The sequence below is a fragment of the Euprymna scolopes genome, chromosome 41 (assembly GCF_053919585.1).
Source record: "Euprymna scolopes isolate OS-2025 chromosome 41, ASM5391958v1, whole genome shotgun sequence".
Taxonomy (NCBI): domain Eukaryota; kingdom Metazoa; phylum Mollusca; class Cephalopoda; order Sepiida; family Sepiolidae; genus Euprymna; species Euprymna scolopes.
Genome location: NC_136522.1, coordinates 24,772,488 through 24,789,722, shown reverse-complemented (window position 1 = coordinate 24,789,722; position 17,235 = coordinate 24,772,488). Strand labels below are relative to the sequence as shown.

The following is a 17,235-nucleotide window of genomic DNA, read 5'->3' as shown; positions in this document are numbered from 1 at the left end:
CATGGATAAAATTGCAAAGAAAATTTCTGATAAACGTTAAAAAATACATTTTTCAATTCTTGACGCAAGTATTAACTTTCAACTGAACAACCATCTTTAATCCAACAGCATTTTTCAATCGGACAACAATCCTCACAAGGTCAACAGCATTTATTGGACGAAAGTGTCCAATCAGACAACAGAATTTAATTGAACAACAACCTTTAATCGGACAATAACCTTTAATCGGACAATAACATTCAATCGGACAATAGCCTTCAATCAGACAGCAGACTTTAATCAGACAACAGCCTTTAATTAGACAATTAATTTCACAATGCGAAGAATAATTAAGGAAATCACATTCTGGAATAAAACTACAGCTCTTATCTATGTGGACTTCAACAGAGCTTTCGCCTCAGTCAATCGTGAGACTATGTTCGAAATTCTTGAACCCTATGGCATACCAGTAGAAATCATTGAAAAAACGAAAGTATTGTATACAAACGCACAGGCCACTGTCCTGTCCCCAGATGGTGAAACAGAACCTTTCAACATTCTGGCTGGTATTCTCCAAGGTGATACACTTGCGCCTTTCCTTTTCATCATTGTAATAGACTACATCATGCGTATCTATGTGGATACAATCAATGACAATGGACTGATGTATCAACCTAGAAGAAGTTCACGTAATCCTGCATTTTTCATCACCAATGCTGATTTTGCTGATGACGTTGCGCTGTTGTCTGACAACCTCATTAGCACCCAGGCACTCCTATCTTCTCTTGAATCAACGGCAAACTGTACAGGGCTTCGCCTGAATGCTACTAAGACTGAGTGTGAGTGTATGCCAATTAACATTCGCAACAACCACGAAATTAAAACCTTCACAAATAACATGCTCAAATGTGTTGAAGACTAAAAGTGTCTTGGATCACACATCAGGAACTCCGAGAAAGACTTTAACATTAGAAAGGGCATGGATTGCTTGTAACAAAATGGATAAGATCTGGAAATCCATTCTTGCTCATAAATTCAAAATCCAAGTTTTCCGCGTACTTATTGAGCCAATCTTACTCTATGGATCTGAAACTTGGACTTTTTCAGCAAAACAACAGCGTCGTTTGGATGGATGTTACACACGTCTTTTGAGAAGAGTACTCAATCTCTCATGGCGAAACCACCTAACTCTAGAAATGATATATGGAGACTTACCGAGAGTATCAACCTCAGTTTGTAAGAGACGTGTTCAGTTTGCCGGACATTGTGCACGTGCCACAGATGAACTTGTTTCATCATTTGTACTGTGGAGGCATCCATCATCTCACAATCAATCACGAAAGTTAACTTTTCCAGATAGGATACAACGAAATACATTTATCTCCAAGGAAGATATTTTGGGTGCTATGACAGATAAGGAATACTGGAAGGTGTAGCGAGTTCAATCTCGGCTGAGGCAGCAAGATGATGATTAATCAGATAACAGCCTTTAATCGGACAACCGCCTTCAATCAAACAACAGCCGTTAATTGGATAACAGCCTTCAGTTAGACATCAACTTTCAAATGACCAACAGGTTTCAATCAGACAAAAGTCTTCAAATAAGCATCACAACCTTAAATCAGACACTACTTTGTTCCCGAAATCGAGTAGTTGATTTGAAAAGAAACCAGCAACCTCAATACATTTCAGCCTCTTTTGTTACACAAAGACTTAGAACTCAGATGGTTGGAATTATTCGGTTGTCCTGATGTTTCATATTGTCTGTCCTCCATCAATGAAGGAGAAATACCTCTAGACTGAGGCAATTAAAAAAAAATTTCAATAAAAAATGTCCCATTTTAGGGAGCTTGTTTTTCCCCCTACATTAAAAACTGACCTTGCGTCTAAGTCTCGTAGGGAGGCAAGTAAATAGGAACACATATTATCATTACAAAATCATTAAAAAAAAATCGATAAATATTTCAGCTTTGTGATTTGTGAAATAAATTCTCAGAAAATGCTTGAATTAATTATCATACCTTTAACGATTAAATCATCGCCGTTTCCAACGATGATAGTTACATGTCTTGAAGACCGCCAAACGCAGGATGCGCCAGATCCTAGTTGACTTATGTTTGCAAAAATCTCATTACACTTGTTTAGCTTTGATGTATTGAGCTTCCGATCAAAGACAATGTCGATTTCTCCTCCTGTAAAAAGAAGAAAGTAAACGGATTATCAACTATGAATATAAATGATTGTGTCTTTGCGAATTCTATTAACGATTCCATGGAAGCATTTTTAGATGCCACCATGGAATCGCTAATTAATTACAGACTTTACATATTCGTTCGAGATATTCAGCACCTGGAGTGGGTTCAGAGACTTGTAAAGTAAATGGTTCGCGGGCTTCACACAGCTGATTTCCCTCAGCAATAAATCTACCAGATTTTAAATCATTGTTGAGATAAATTATTTACTGTTGGCCGACATGTAGTTCTAGCAGGTCCAACCTCCTAGTTTCTATCTTCTCACTTTTTGAAAATAGGTTAGTTTATTGCTAGTCTCCCGAAGACCCTCTACCGGGGAATGCCGAAAGGAATGCCCAGGCATCTGTTGCCGGTCAGACTACTGTTTGTCTAGTTTGCTGACGCTTCAAATCGCACTTTTCGACTCTTGCATCATCTCAACTCATCGTGGGAAGGAGATAAATAGAGAGGCCCTCAACTTATCCCCCCACACTTTTAACATCATGCGCTGCAAATATAATGTGCCTGACGACCTCTTCTTCACATCAGCTCCGTGCAGAGCTTTGTAGAAACTTGGAGATGCTGTACCTTTTTTTTTTTTTTTAGAAATCGTTCCAGACAAGACATGAAGCCACTTGATGTAAAGAGCTAACGAGAACGAAAGATGATTATCGCAAAGACAGAAGATGTCTTGAAAAGACGAAGGTTGTGGGTAGGAGGAAAACAGTCACCAGGAAAAGAGTTCCCCAACCTTGCAGTTCTTGGAAAGAAACTCCTGGAATAGGAAGCTGTATTTCAATGACGTATAAAAATAGTGAACTGATGGAGACTAGATCAATGAGTCAAGCATGATGAAACAAAAAGCAAGACAATAAAAAGACTGAGATTAGCTACATCACGTCTATGATCTCTCATAGACGTGATGTAGCTAATCTCAGTCAGGATGCAGAGAAGAAGGAATTACTGATACGATCCTGCACCTCATCAAGAACTCTAAAACAAGACAGGGATTCACCAGCCTAACTATGACAACAATGCTCCATATAAGACATGATAATAGATTTGCAGAAATAAAAGATGATTTGGGCTTAATCGGCGGAAGGCGTCTTTTTCGGTTCGGATCACTGCGCCATGTGAAAGCCTACCAAAAACCATAGTCAGCCACCAAACGTCCAAACAGTTCAAGGCAACACATTTTGCTGGTTGACTTTTAGATATTCACTCCTCACTTTAACAATTGAGGATGAATTTCTCATTTAAATCATAATTAAACAGAATTTTAATATACTTTTTGATGAGTTTAGCGCCACAATATTAACTGTTTGTCTCTCTCCTTCTCCTTTATTTCTTATCCCTCTCTTTCTCCTCCCCCCACCTCTGACTTCAAAGTTTTACTCATCTTACGCCCTTCTTTTCCACTCTCTCTCTCTCTTTCTCTTTCTATTCCTTTACGTGTCTAGTTTAATATTTTAAACTCCCCCTCGCCCCTTACCACCTTGCAATGTTTCTTGAATCTTAAAACTTAACTGTTGCTGATGTCGAATTGGAATTGAAATTCTTTTCCCCTTTTTCTGCTTTTTCTAATATATTTTTTCCTAATCATAATAATTATTTTTGTAAAGTCTGATAAAGTTATTGGATCGTTGATACGATTCGGCAATCGAAACATGTGTAACGAAGCAGCTAAAACGGTAATAAAAAATATATATTTACTCTGCAATAGTATTGAGCACTCTCTTCAGGTTTTTACTAATTACCATTTTTGATATATATATATATATATATATATATATATATATATATATATATATATATATATATATATATATAGGAGCAAACAGTTAATGAAATATGTTAAAAAACACTTTGAAATGAGTTAAAACATATTTAATCTGAAAAGGAAACACTAGATAAATGGATAGTCCTTAATCCGCGGAATTTCGAAGAAATACTCTCCTACTCATCAGAGGGTAGGAATTAGCAAAATGCGGGATCGGATTTTGCATGCAGAAGTATTTGATGAAACAACAAATAAGTCAAATATCTTACTTGAAAACAAAATAAGTTAAGCAGAGGGAATATGGTAAAGAAAAAGGTGATTACACATTAATGGATAGTCTGGTGGAAGATAAAAATTAATGTGTAATCACCTTTTTCTTTACCATATTCCCTCTGCTTAACTTATTTTGTTTTCAAGTAAGATATTTGACTTATTTGTTGTTTCATCAAATACTTCTGCATGCAAAATCCGATCCCGCATTTTGCTAATTCCTACCCTCTGATGAGAAGGAGAGCATTTCTTCGAAATTCCGCGGATTAAGGACTATCCATTTATCTAGTGTTTCCTTTTCAGATAAAATATGTTTTAACTCATTTCAAGGTGTTTTTTTTTAACATATTTCATTAACTGTTTGCTCATATTATAAGCTCTATTTCTTATTTGGTTTTATCGAGCTTTTTATATCTGGCTGAGATAATTTTATAAATATTAATTCTTTAATATTTATAATTTACTTTAATTTTACAATTTTGGATCATTTTGGTAAATTCAATTGTAATTTTCATTTTATATATATATATATATATATATATATATATATATATATATATATATATATATATATATATAATATTTTTATAAATAAATGTAAATAATTTTATCTACACATACAAGTGTTTCGTGCTTACAAAATCATCAATGTAAGAAGTGATAATTACTGCTAGTCAAAAGATCCAAACCCAGTCGTAATTCACATTTGACTCTGTAGTCCAATATTCAACCCCCAGATGACCTAAAATTATCAGGAGAAAAGAAGAAGAATTACGTCCTACATCATGTTGAGGCAAGCGAACACATACAGAAAGCCAGTCCAATATTGGTCAATAGTCGACGCCGTAAATCTGCTTCATGCTAAGGTGGACATCTCATTATAAGTCTCTTAAAGAGGCCCAATACTAATTGAAATAGGCTTATAATAATATTTTTATAATATTAATTATTTGACCTACATTCATTAGTGTTCCATTCTTACGCAATTATCAGTGCAGGAATATATATATATGATGATTGCAACGTCTTGTCATATACATATATATATATATACATTATTATTATTGTTATCATTATTATTATTATATATAATAATAATAATAATAATAATAATAATAATAATAATGTGAGCCCCTTTAAGAACACTTTAAAATTGAACTGAAAAGTCGGTCACTTAATCTCACATGTGCAGATCATGATGTTATAATCATTAGATCAATATGGTCGGATGTTACGACATTTAAAAATAAATGTTTAAATTTCAACGATATTTCTCATGGTTGAGGTTGGCCGTGGGATTAATTCCTTGCTAATGGAGTCAGAGATGGCTTCATTGCCGGGTTTGAATCTCCCGACCGGCAGTAATCGTGTCACCCTGCACTGATGGTTCCCGAAAGGATGAAACACTAGTATTTAAAAACTATTATAGTAATAATAATATGTAATTGTTTTTCCTCCGATAAAAAGCGTCATTCTTTGAAACTCTCTGGAATAAGGAAATAACTATCTTTATTTTATATCCTTTGTTCGACTAATAAATGTCGTAAATTGTAATTTGCAAGATTTTAGATTTCTTTCACACACACACACACACACACACACACACACACACACACACACACACACACACTGTGTTTACAATTACTATTATTCCGAAACGTTTTCAGACTACAAACTGGCTTTAATTAATAAATGAACATTTAAATTTAAAAATACAATCGTAATAAATATTAGAGATGCTCTGAAAAACAGGTTTTAGGTGAGTGAAAACAAATTACCACCATTTAATAAATTATGAGCCCCCTTCTCTTTCTTCTCTCTTCCTCCTTCTCCTTTTCTCTTCCTTTCCTTCTCCTTCGTTTTCCTCTCCTTCCTCTTCTCCCAACGTCGTATACCCATTTACATCTATTCCCCTCCCTTCCCTTAACCGACCCTTAAGAGTTGAAAATAATGGTCAATAGATCCTGGGGAATCTTTAACCTTTTCGCAGAAAGACCTAAGAACACGCAGATAAAAGAGATTTAAAAAAAAAAAAAACGGAATTATAATATACTAGAAAAAGATAAAGAAGAAAAAAAAAGGAATTATAATATACTAGTCTATGACCCATAGCAAGCAGCAGACACATGGAACAAACACTTGTGTGAGATAGCATCTATATTTAGATCCCAGAATTTGACTACCTCCAATCTCACCTAATCCATCCCCCAACCCAACCATAAAAATAAGTGAATGAATAAATAAATTGATGAATAAATAAATAAATAAATTTAAATAAATAAATAAATCCACACCCGATTAATCTTGTTCTCCGCACAGCTGAATTTCAACCCCTGACCACCTCCTTTTTACCAAAGAACCCCTTTTGCTGAAAGTTGATTTTCGTTTTTCATTAAGAATTCCGCTTTTCAATATAAGCGTCGTTGCCTGAAGAGGTATCTAGTTATTAAACACTAGAAGACTGAAACATGCTCATGACTGTGTAGCAACAAATACTGCTTATGTAAAAACAAATTTAAAGTGTAACTTGCTCTACACAGTTATTGAGTACTCTTGTATTAACCTCGTTATATTTCACTGGTTACCTTACCTTTGAAAAATAACAACCTCAAATTATATAATATAAGATTAAGAGGTGACATCATTTGCATATTACATTAAGGACAATCGATTTTATTAAATAGCGGTGTATTAGTTATTGTTTATAGTGAGAGAATTATTTTAAGTGTTCTATTTAAGTTTATTATTTAAATTTGATTCGTATTGGTAACATGTTTAATTTAATTTATTTTTACCGACATCGATTTCTTATAAATCGGTTTGAGTTCCTTTAGGCACGAACGGTGTTCTTTATTTTTGTTGTTTTCTTTTTCGGCGGATATTAAAACTAAAAACTTTCAAGCAATATTTTTTGAATTAGTTTAAATAAAATAAATTCCGCGATTTCGCAATTAACGTTTTGGTCCACTGAATTTTTATTTTAAAATAAACAAACAATTCAATTAAACTACAATTCTTTATTTAAAACAAAAAAAAAAAACCCAAAAGAAAACAACTTTCATTTACATTTTTTTACCAGTTTTTTTTTCTTCACATTTTTTTTTTACATCGTAGCTATTTTTTGTTTCTTTTAATAACGAAATAAGTCATAACTCATCATTTTTATAGCATAAACATTCGGTTCACACAAATTCTACTTTGATATTTTTGAAACTGAATTATTTACAGCTTGTTTTCGTTGCTACAAACCGTAATTACAAATCTTTCTAGACTGCGGCAGCATAAAAGAAATTCGCTTAAACTGGAATATAGTCATAAAAAGGTGCTTAATATCCGGAGAATAACTTCTCTTCGTATCCCTTCTGCCGAAATATCTGGTAAAGAATTTGTCACGTACTTCTTTTTTCGGGGGGGGGGGGTTACATTTTCGTGTTTTCATTCGTTCTTTTGTTTTTTAAATTTTTGTTGGGGTAACGATGGAGTTGACATATAATAATGAAAAACTGCTCAATATTCTTACTATAGCAGGTGTGGCAAAACTAAACTTCATGTCGACCCTGGCAAGGCTGGGTATCCATGCTAGTATATTTATAAAATCTTAATGTTTTTATTATTTCAACCTCGGGAGTATTTGCTTAAATCTGTACAAGATTGTTTCTATAGGCGGGAGAAACAAATTATCCAGCCTATGTCATCAGACAATTTAAGCCAAAATAAATTGTAAGAAAAAGATTTTTAATTACATATGGATATTAAAAATCAAGAGTTGGAGTAATGGATAAAGAGGAGAGGAGAGAAGGGGGAAAGAAAGGAGGAGAAGGGATGGGGAAGAGAGAAAAAGTATATTTAAATAAATTAGAATTAAAATTAAAAAATAGAGAAGGAAAGGAAGGAGATTGGGGATGTCATGAAGAAGAAATTGTTAAAAGGCATAAAATATAAAAGGAAGAAAATGGAAATGTCATAAAAGCACGGAAAGAGAAAACAAGTGCGGCTAGCGTAAGCCATCAAAATCATAATGGGTCAAAGTATCTACAAAACTCGGCGGTGGTGGCAGTGGTTGGGGCAGATATAATCAAGATGCGTCCTATTTAAGATGCGTCCATAAAATTAATATAAAGTCATTTTATATTAAATAATAGGGGTAACCAATTACAGATTTATAATTATAATCTAATAGATTTATAATTATCAAGAGTAATAACATGAAAGGCAAACAGTTATAAATTTATTGGGTAATAATAGAGTTTGAGTCAAATTTAGGGGGGTATAAAAAGATGGAGTTTTTTACTTAGTTTTCGGAACATTTAGAGTTTTAAATAATATAGGTTGGATGATTTAATTTAAGAAAATCAGACTAAGGTGAATATATAATTACAATTATAGGTTAAAGTTAAGCGTTAAGATAATCTGCTTGGGGGAAATAGTGTTTAGCGGATTAATTGCAGTTTGGTGTGAAGTTGCTAAGAAGGTGGGATTTATAATGCCTACAAACAATCGACGATTCGTTTCTAATATTTAATAATTTGTCTCTATCCCTAACATTAATAATAATAATATCTATTAATTAATAATAATATCACTAACATTAATAATAAGAAGAATATCTATTAATTAATAATAATATCCCTAACATTAATAATAAAAAAATTTCATGCAAACAAAAAAAAAGGCAAGGGGAATATAGAGATTTACAAGTATTGGATTTTTTTTTAGAATTTCCCACTTTATGATGGGTGTGAGATTATTTTGAACCAGACACTGCCACTGCCGCCGAATTTTGTACACACTTTGACCCATTATGACTTTGGTGACTTGCGCTAGCCTCACTTGATTTTCCTTTTGATCTTCTGCATGTCAGTACAGTTATGGAATTCCAGAGTCTAGCGGTTCTGGGGAAGAAACTATTTGATTTTCCTTTCATGTGAACTTATCGATCATGTTAGGGTTTTTTTTTTTTTTTTTTTGCATTTTCACCCCAAACAAGGCACATTGCCACTTTGGTGTAGGAGCTACTACCAGGGGAAGCAACTACTGGAGCACTATATTGGGATTTGGGCAGCAAGATGTCGGTTCACGTTACACTTGAACTTCTGCATGTCAGTACAGTTAGGGAAGCAGGGACCTGGAATGGAATTCCAGAGTCTAGCGGTTCTGGGGAAGAAACTACTGGAGTTTTCTCTATTGTGTGGGGGTGGGATTTAGCTGCCTGTCGGGTTTGTCGAGGGTGTCTACGTCGTGGGGGCACAAGTGTATTCAGTTCGTCAGAGCATTCACCATTAAAATACTTGTAGAACAGGCAGAGGGATGTTATGAACTTACCGGTCGGTCCAAATCGACAATATTCTACTGATGGTTTCGCGGCAAAAACGGTGATCTGGAACTGTTTGTCTAGTGGGTCGACCCCATTCAATGTAATTATTAAATGAAGTTTGTCACTCTTTGAAAGTTTGGGAACAGAACAAACGTTGCTTTGTGATTTATTCGTTCCGAGGGAAACATTTTTAGAATCTGAAAGAATAAAAAAGAAAAAAAATATACAAGAACATACAAATCATGAGATTGCATACTTCCGCCTGATAATGTAATTGAGGATGGGCCTATCCAAACTGTGTGTTTAACGATGTACATGACATTTCAAGCTAAAGTGTGACATATCAATTTAAATGAAAACATGAGAGAAAAGCGTTTCTGAACAGATATCCTGCTCGAACACTAAGGTTCCACAAAAAGTTCTTAACGGTTCCGCAAGAACAAGTGAAATAAGCTAATTCACTTCTGTCTTTATAGTGAATTTTATATCAATAATATTACTAAACACTCACAGTATATTATTGGTTATTGTAATATATACATCATCATATCAAACCTATTATATTATTGGCAAAAATAAAAATCATTGGGATGACGTCTGTGCTCAGAAAACAAGGCCTGTTCGTGAACTATGATGAAACTAAAGTGAAAAAAATATGGTAATTAATCTTGATTGTTGGGTTTGAATCAATCAACACTTATTTTATTTCGACAACTGACCACGTTTTTGTTTCTTCCTGCCATCGAATGTTTTTTGTTTTTTCCGGCCAAGTGCGTGTCTGTAGTAAGTACATTTTATTCCGATACACTGTTTCTCAATTAAGGAGTCCCCCCAAAAGGCCTGCAAAAAATTTCTAAGAGTTCTGCAATCTAGATAAGTTAATGCATTTTTAATTTGTTTTATTTAATTTCATATAAGTTATTTTACTAAACACGTACATCATAGCCTATAATACCCTTCTCAAGATTTCAACGTTTAAACTCCTTAGGCAACTTGAAATGGAATAAATGCTTAGAAGATACTGCCAGTCTGATGCAAAGCGGTAGGTGCGCTCTACCAGAACAGGGAACTTCTCAGATCTACGAGTATCGTGCATCTCTAAGCTCATATGAATTATTGTCACATGATGTACTAGCCTCATCATTTTGTACAAGATGCAAAACCAAAAAAGAAGAATTTCTAATCTAATAGACTCCGCATTGGCTGCCAATCTCCAACCTCTGTCGCATCGATGTACTCGGAATAACTTAATGCATTTGTACTTCAAACGTAAATATCCCCGAATAAACTAACAGAAAATTCGCAGCTGTTCACTGTGGAGGTCTTTAGATGCCAAAAGAGTTTCTACTATAATAACGTCTTCCATCATACCACTTGCCTTTGAAATGTCCTCCCTACCATCTGTTTCCGTGATCGTACCAATATTATACAGAAATGTAAATGTAACAAGAACAAATATCTTGCTGCCCAACTTCCTATTTAGATTTTTCCCTTATAAATTTGGCTGCTATCATAGTAACCCTTATGTTTCAGTGACAATATCCCTTGTTTTAAGGTAAACAAAAGTAATATATATATATATATATATATATATATATATATATATATATATATATATATATATATATATATCTGTGTGTGTACTACCAGGGTGAACGGACGTTGCCTGGGATTGAATGATGATCAATAAATGTGTCACACACCCATATTTTTATTGTCATCGAAATCGGTGAAATCGCCCATTTTTCATCAAATCGATTAATTGCTGTAGTTGAGCCATCGCGGTACACCATGAGGAAGCTCCATATTCCTCCCCGCAGCAACTTAGTCCATAATAGATTCTAGTTTACATTGCGCTGTAAAGAATCTAGTATTGATTTTATAAGATTTCAATTCTGATCCAAAATTTAAGACCACTTGAAAATCGTAAAAAAAAAACTTTTTTAAGGATAGCTTTTAAACTCCTTCCCATTAAGGTTACCAATAATACAACCTTAAATGTTATGGAAAAAAGGCTACATTCTAAATATTTAATTCAGAAATTTACATTTTTATAAAATAAGGTATTTTACACTTGATCCAAATTATAAAACCAGGGGTATAAAAAATTTTATTTATTTTTTTTTTTTTAGTTCAGTTACAAATTAGCAATCACTGCGTAAAGGTGTCACCATGCCTAAAGCGAACAAACTTAGTGAAGTTGAGCATGGCTTCTCACAGCGGGCGATCGCAGCTAAGGTAAATCGTGTGGCAACAGCTGTGAAAATGAGGGCTTACCGTACAAACGACCTAAGTGTGCGTGTGTGCTTTGTCATCGCTGCGAAGCTAGGATAAAAAAAGAATTCCAAGATGGCGCCGACGGCGTTTTGTAATGGTATGATCTCGGAAACTCTCGCAAAATCTCGTGCATATATGCAAATCAGTTAGTTTTCGACAACTATAAATTCAGGTCGTTTTGGAAGACAAGGGGAGAGGAAAGAACGGCCGGTTGGTAATTGTGTACGCTGGATCGTGTTGGTGGCATGTCACTGTGTCTGTGTGTGTACTGATCGAACTGCTTTCCTGTCCCTTGCACATTGGACTTTGAATTGGTTTACATTGGACTTGCACATTGGACTTTGAATTTGTTTAGATTGGACTTCAACTTCAGTAAAACTATGATTTGCAACTTTCGAAAGAATAGGGAGAATTATGGAAAAGCAAAATTCACTGGTAGACTCCTCCCTCCAAATTTCTCCTGCGTTGTATAAGAGAATAAGGTGGGTTGTTGTGAAAGAAAGGGGTCTTTCTTCTGGTCAAATTAAGGCACACAGATGCTGATTGCAGTCCAGTAACCATCAGACGAGATTACAACAAAAAAGCATGATAAATAAAAAGCGTAAACAAATTCCTCACCTGCTTCCACGTAACAAGGTGGACCGCTTAAGATTAGGACGTTGAGCAATGGAAGAAAGTCCTGTTTTCTGAGTAGAAAAAATTCAATCTAGATAGTCTTGGTGGCTTTCAACGATATTGGCATAACGAAAACCTGTCTCCCACACGCCATAGTGGTGGTGGGGGGTTTCTAATATGTGGAGTGCCTTTTCTTACGGATGGACGATGGAGCTACAGGTGGTGAGGGGTCGTCAGAGACCGACTGGTTATGTTAGCATGCTACAAAAAAAGCATTCTTGATGACGGGGAGGGGCATCGTTTGTGTGGTAATGAATGGTTATTTCAACAAGATAATGCTAAATCCACGCTGCATGACGGACCTTTACCTTTTTGCAAGAAGATGGAGTTCATCTCTTGGGACATCCTGCATGCTCACTGGACTTGAATCCAATTGGTTTTGAGTTCCTTTCTACTCATGACTCCCAATTGATGTATACCCTTATTAAACAAATTAATATATATATATATATATATATATATATATATATATATATATATATATATATACCCGTTCACATACACATTTCACGATAAAGATAGAACCCAGAATTAGATAGAATTGAGCAATTGCATCGACAACCGACAACGCCAGACCCAAAATGGGTTTCGATGTGCTGCATCTCATCAGTGACGTGCTCCGACATAGGCGCGAACCCAGGTCGTCGCACTCATGAAGTATGCAATACTGACGACCTAACCATATGGTTATTGTCAATGCAATTGCTTGATTCTATCTAATTCTGGGTTCTATCTTTATCGTGAAAGGTGTATGTAAACGGGTATTTATATATCTATCTATAATCTCCTCTTAATGTCTAATATATATACATATATATATATATATATATATATAGTTTTTATACCTTCATTTTCTCCCTTTACTGATTCCTATACAAGCTCCAAAAGTTTTGTTATCCTCTTCAAGAATTGATTTTATTCTCTTCTTTTAACTTCCCCATATATATATATATATATATATATATATATATATATATATATATATATATATATATATATATATATATATACAGGGTGTCCATAAAATTCGTGTTCACTTTAAGAAATTTATAACTTTATTTATATTTGTGATAGAAATAATCTGTAAAAAATGTTATAAAGTTTCATGTATCTAGTTTTAAGTATAGTTATTGAATAATTTATCACCAGAGAATTCGTAACAATTTTTAGATGAGTAAAAAATATGTAAAAAATATTTTCTTTTGTTTTTCAGAATCAATTTGATCCCATGGCTTCAATTGAGGAAAAAGTAAACTGTGTCCTTTGGTTGGCTGAATTGAAATCTACTATTGCTGTACAAAGAAAGTTTAGAATTGAATGCAATAAAAAAGCGCCTCATAGGAACACCATTGTTAAATGGATGAAAAAATTTAAAGAGACAGGCTCTGTCCATGATAAACCACGGTCTGGAAGGCCATGTGTCAGTGATGAAAGTGTTGCTTCCATAGAAGAATCCTTTACTGCAAGTCCAAGAAAGTCTGTAAGACGGGCATCATTGGAGCTCGGGCTACCAAAGTCTACTGTGCATAAGATTCTGCGGGCAAAACTTCATATGAAAGCTTACAAAATTCAATTACATAAACAGTTGTTAGAAGAGGATTATTATGCACGGATAACTTTCTGTCACCAGTTCAATGAAAAACTTTGCAATGATGATGCATTTGTGAGTAATTTACTGTTTTCTGATGAAGCAACATTTCACATTAGTGGCAAGGTCAACAGGCATAATTGCCGAATTTGGGGAACTGAAAACCCAAATGAAACTGTTCAACATGAAAAGGACTCTCTTAAAGTTAATGTGTGGTGTGCTTTGGGAATAAATCGAATCTTAGGGCCATATTTTTTTGAAGATCGTGTTATTAACAGTGACAGCTACTTAGATATGCTGCAGAAGTACTTTATTCCGCAACTTGAACAATTAAACTTGAAAGATGGTACAGTGTTTCAACAAGATGGAGCTCCTTGTAATTTTGCTTGGCGCGTTAGACAGTTTCTAAATCAGGAATTTCCTCACAGATGGATCGGAAGGGTTGGACCATTTGACTCCATTAGATTTTTTATGGGGACTTGTGAAAACAGTTGTGTATGCAACCAAACCGAGTTCATTGGAAGATTTGAAAGCTAGAATAACTAATGTGATTTCAGGCATTACTATAAATCATTTGGCAAATGTTTTTCGTGAACTGCAAAATCGTATTACCCTTTGTATTGCTAATGATGGAGGGCATGTGGAAAGTTAAATAAAATTTCAATAAAAGCTTAAAAAATATAGATTTACTTCTTTCAAATCTATTTTACAGATTATTTCTATTGCAAATACAAATAAAGTTATAAATTTTTTAAAATTCCCACACGGACTTTATGGACACCCTGCATATAGATTATGCAGGTTATGGGTCTATAATTATACTCACTGTAAAATGTACAAAAATAATCACTGGGTAAACTTCCATTGACCTGAAGAGACAAGTTGCTACTTAAGCTCAATTCCGACGGGTTTATATTGTAGACTTTGTAGCCTGAAAAATAATTAATAAAAAACACCAATAGTTAAAACTGTATAAAAATGTTGAGAAATCAATTATACCTCTATAATACAAAGAAACTCAAGTGTTGCTGAAAAGTAAAGAATTCATTTCAAAATAAAAAAAAAATTACAAAAGTTTCTATTCACTGTTTAAAGTAATATTTCACCTTTCCAAAATATTCTTGCTCGTCCATTTCAGTTTTAAGAACGAAATGGATTCAAACAAAACAAAATTAGGTTAACAGAATGATTGCTTCAGTATGGATATGTTAGTCTCAACCAAGAAATTATAGATGTACAGGGAATTATGAGCAAGTGCCTTTTCCTGGTGAATAAGAGAAGATATAGACAGAAATGCGTGGAAAAAAGTTCGCAGAAGCATAAAATTACGATTATGTGCAGCCAAGATATCACGTCAAATGATAAAATAATCCGTACATAACTCTTTCTCATATAGCACACACAGTCCTTAGGTTTCAGGAACATTTCGCATATTAATTGTCGTAAATAAGACATTTACTATGATATACGTTTACGATATATGTATTCGTTTATGACCACTTCTTTGGATAAAGTTCAGAAATTTGGTTGGCATCGACCTTTCGTCTTTTTTTCTCATAGACGATATGTTTCAAGTTTTAGACAGAAAACCGTGTACGAAAGGTGAAACTAGCAAAGTAGACTGCTATCCATCTCACCACTTTTAATTGAAATTCATAGGCCTTGGTCTTGTAGAGCACAATACTATGATTCATGAAGTCAAAAGTTTTGGCATGATCTAAGAAGACATTACTGGCTGGATAGTTGCATTATCTCTGATTTTAGCGATCTACTCCACTATAATAACGAGATTTCTTTTAACTTTAGAGTAATTTAAAAACGATGGATCTGAGTGAAACTTGCCTGAAGTTGATTCAATTCTCTCGGCCATCTTCTGCAGATTCCGAATGTATTATGATAGAATCAGTGCGCTATTGATTATTATATATTACGAGAAATAATTTCCCGGTGGACTAATTCGAAAAAAAAAAAAATAATAATAATAATGATAATGTTTTTCATCAAATTCCGTCTGTATTTGTTTACAATAACACGTCAGCTGATATTTGGGCTTGATGAAAGACGCCCTGAAAAAGTCACTTGTGCACTTCTGATTAATGTTTCGTTATAAAATATGCAAGCAAAGAAGTGACTCGCAGTGATTTTAAACGGCGCCTCTACTTTTATCGCAAATTGAACTCATTAATTAGAAAAAAATTAAAATAAAATGGTGAGGTACACTCGGATTTGAACAGGGGACCATTCGAGCTGTAGTCGACTGCTCTGCCATTAAGCTACATCTCGAGATTATGATAAATCGGTGTTTTTTTTAAGAAGAAATGATTTGCTGAGATTATATTATCTCTCTTGGCTGGTGTAACGTAAAATATTCCCTGTATTTTTTTTCTATAAGAAAGACTGTTTTTAAGATCGTATTTTTTTCGATTTTCCATACTTATTGGATGAATTTCTGTACAAAAAAACTATCGAAGAACACTGCCAGTCATATAAATTACCTTTCCAAAATATTCTTGCTCGTCCATTTCAAATTTAAGGACGAAATGGATTCAAACAAAACAAAATTAGGTTAACAGAATGATTGCTTCAGTATGGATATATTAGTCTCAACCAAGAAATTATAGATATACAGGGAATTTTCAAAGAATAGCCTGCGTCGTTTCGGAACTAGGTGGAACTCTCTCTCTCTCTCTCTCTCTTCCGCTCTCTCTCTCACACACTCACACACACAGTGACTTTTATATAAGAGTGGATATATACACACATATTTTTTCAGAATGTGAGAGATTATACAATTATTTCCACAGACTAACAATGTCGCAGCTCACAAGAGATATGACAGCCAACAAACCGAAAGTCCAAAAGTAGAGTTTCGCCCTCATTTCGGCTCATCAGTTAGACATATCCGAACCCAGGATTTGAAAGCGGGGCCATTCGAAACCTACGATTCTAAACCCGGGTTCGGGTTTCAAATCCCGAGTTCGGATATGTCTAACTGATGAGCGCAAATGAAGGCAAAACTCGAGTCTTGGACTTTGTGGTTTATTGGCTGCCATGGCTCTAGTTAGCTACGACGTTGTTTGACTGTGGGATTAACTATGAGACCGTCTTTTGTTTTTTGTTT

The 17,235-nt window shown here is 34.3% G+C and overlaps 1 protein-coding gene across 1 annotated transcript in view; it reads right to left on the bottom strand.

Moving 5' to 3' along the window:
* Positions 1 to 1,971: 1,971 nt before the first annotated feature.
* Positions 1,972 to 17,235, bottom strand: part of LOC145266425 (uncharacterized) — a 156,124-nt gene continuing 140,860 nt past the window's right edge. Inside the window, exons 8-10 of the mRNA XM_080122094.1 lie at positions 14,941 to 15,045; positions 9,583 to 9,771; positions 1,972 to 2,171 (exon numbers count right to left, since the gene is read on the bottom strand). Coding sequence (XP_079978220.1) covers positions 1,972 to 2,171; positions 9,583 to 9,771; positions 14,941 to 15,045 — 494 coding nt within the window. The remainder of the gene's footprint in view (positions 2,172 to 9,582; positions 9,772 to 14,940; positions 15,046 to 17,235) is intronic.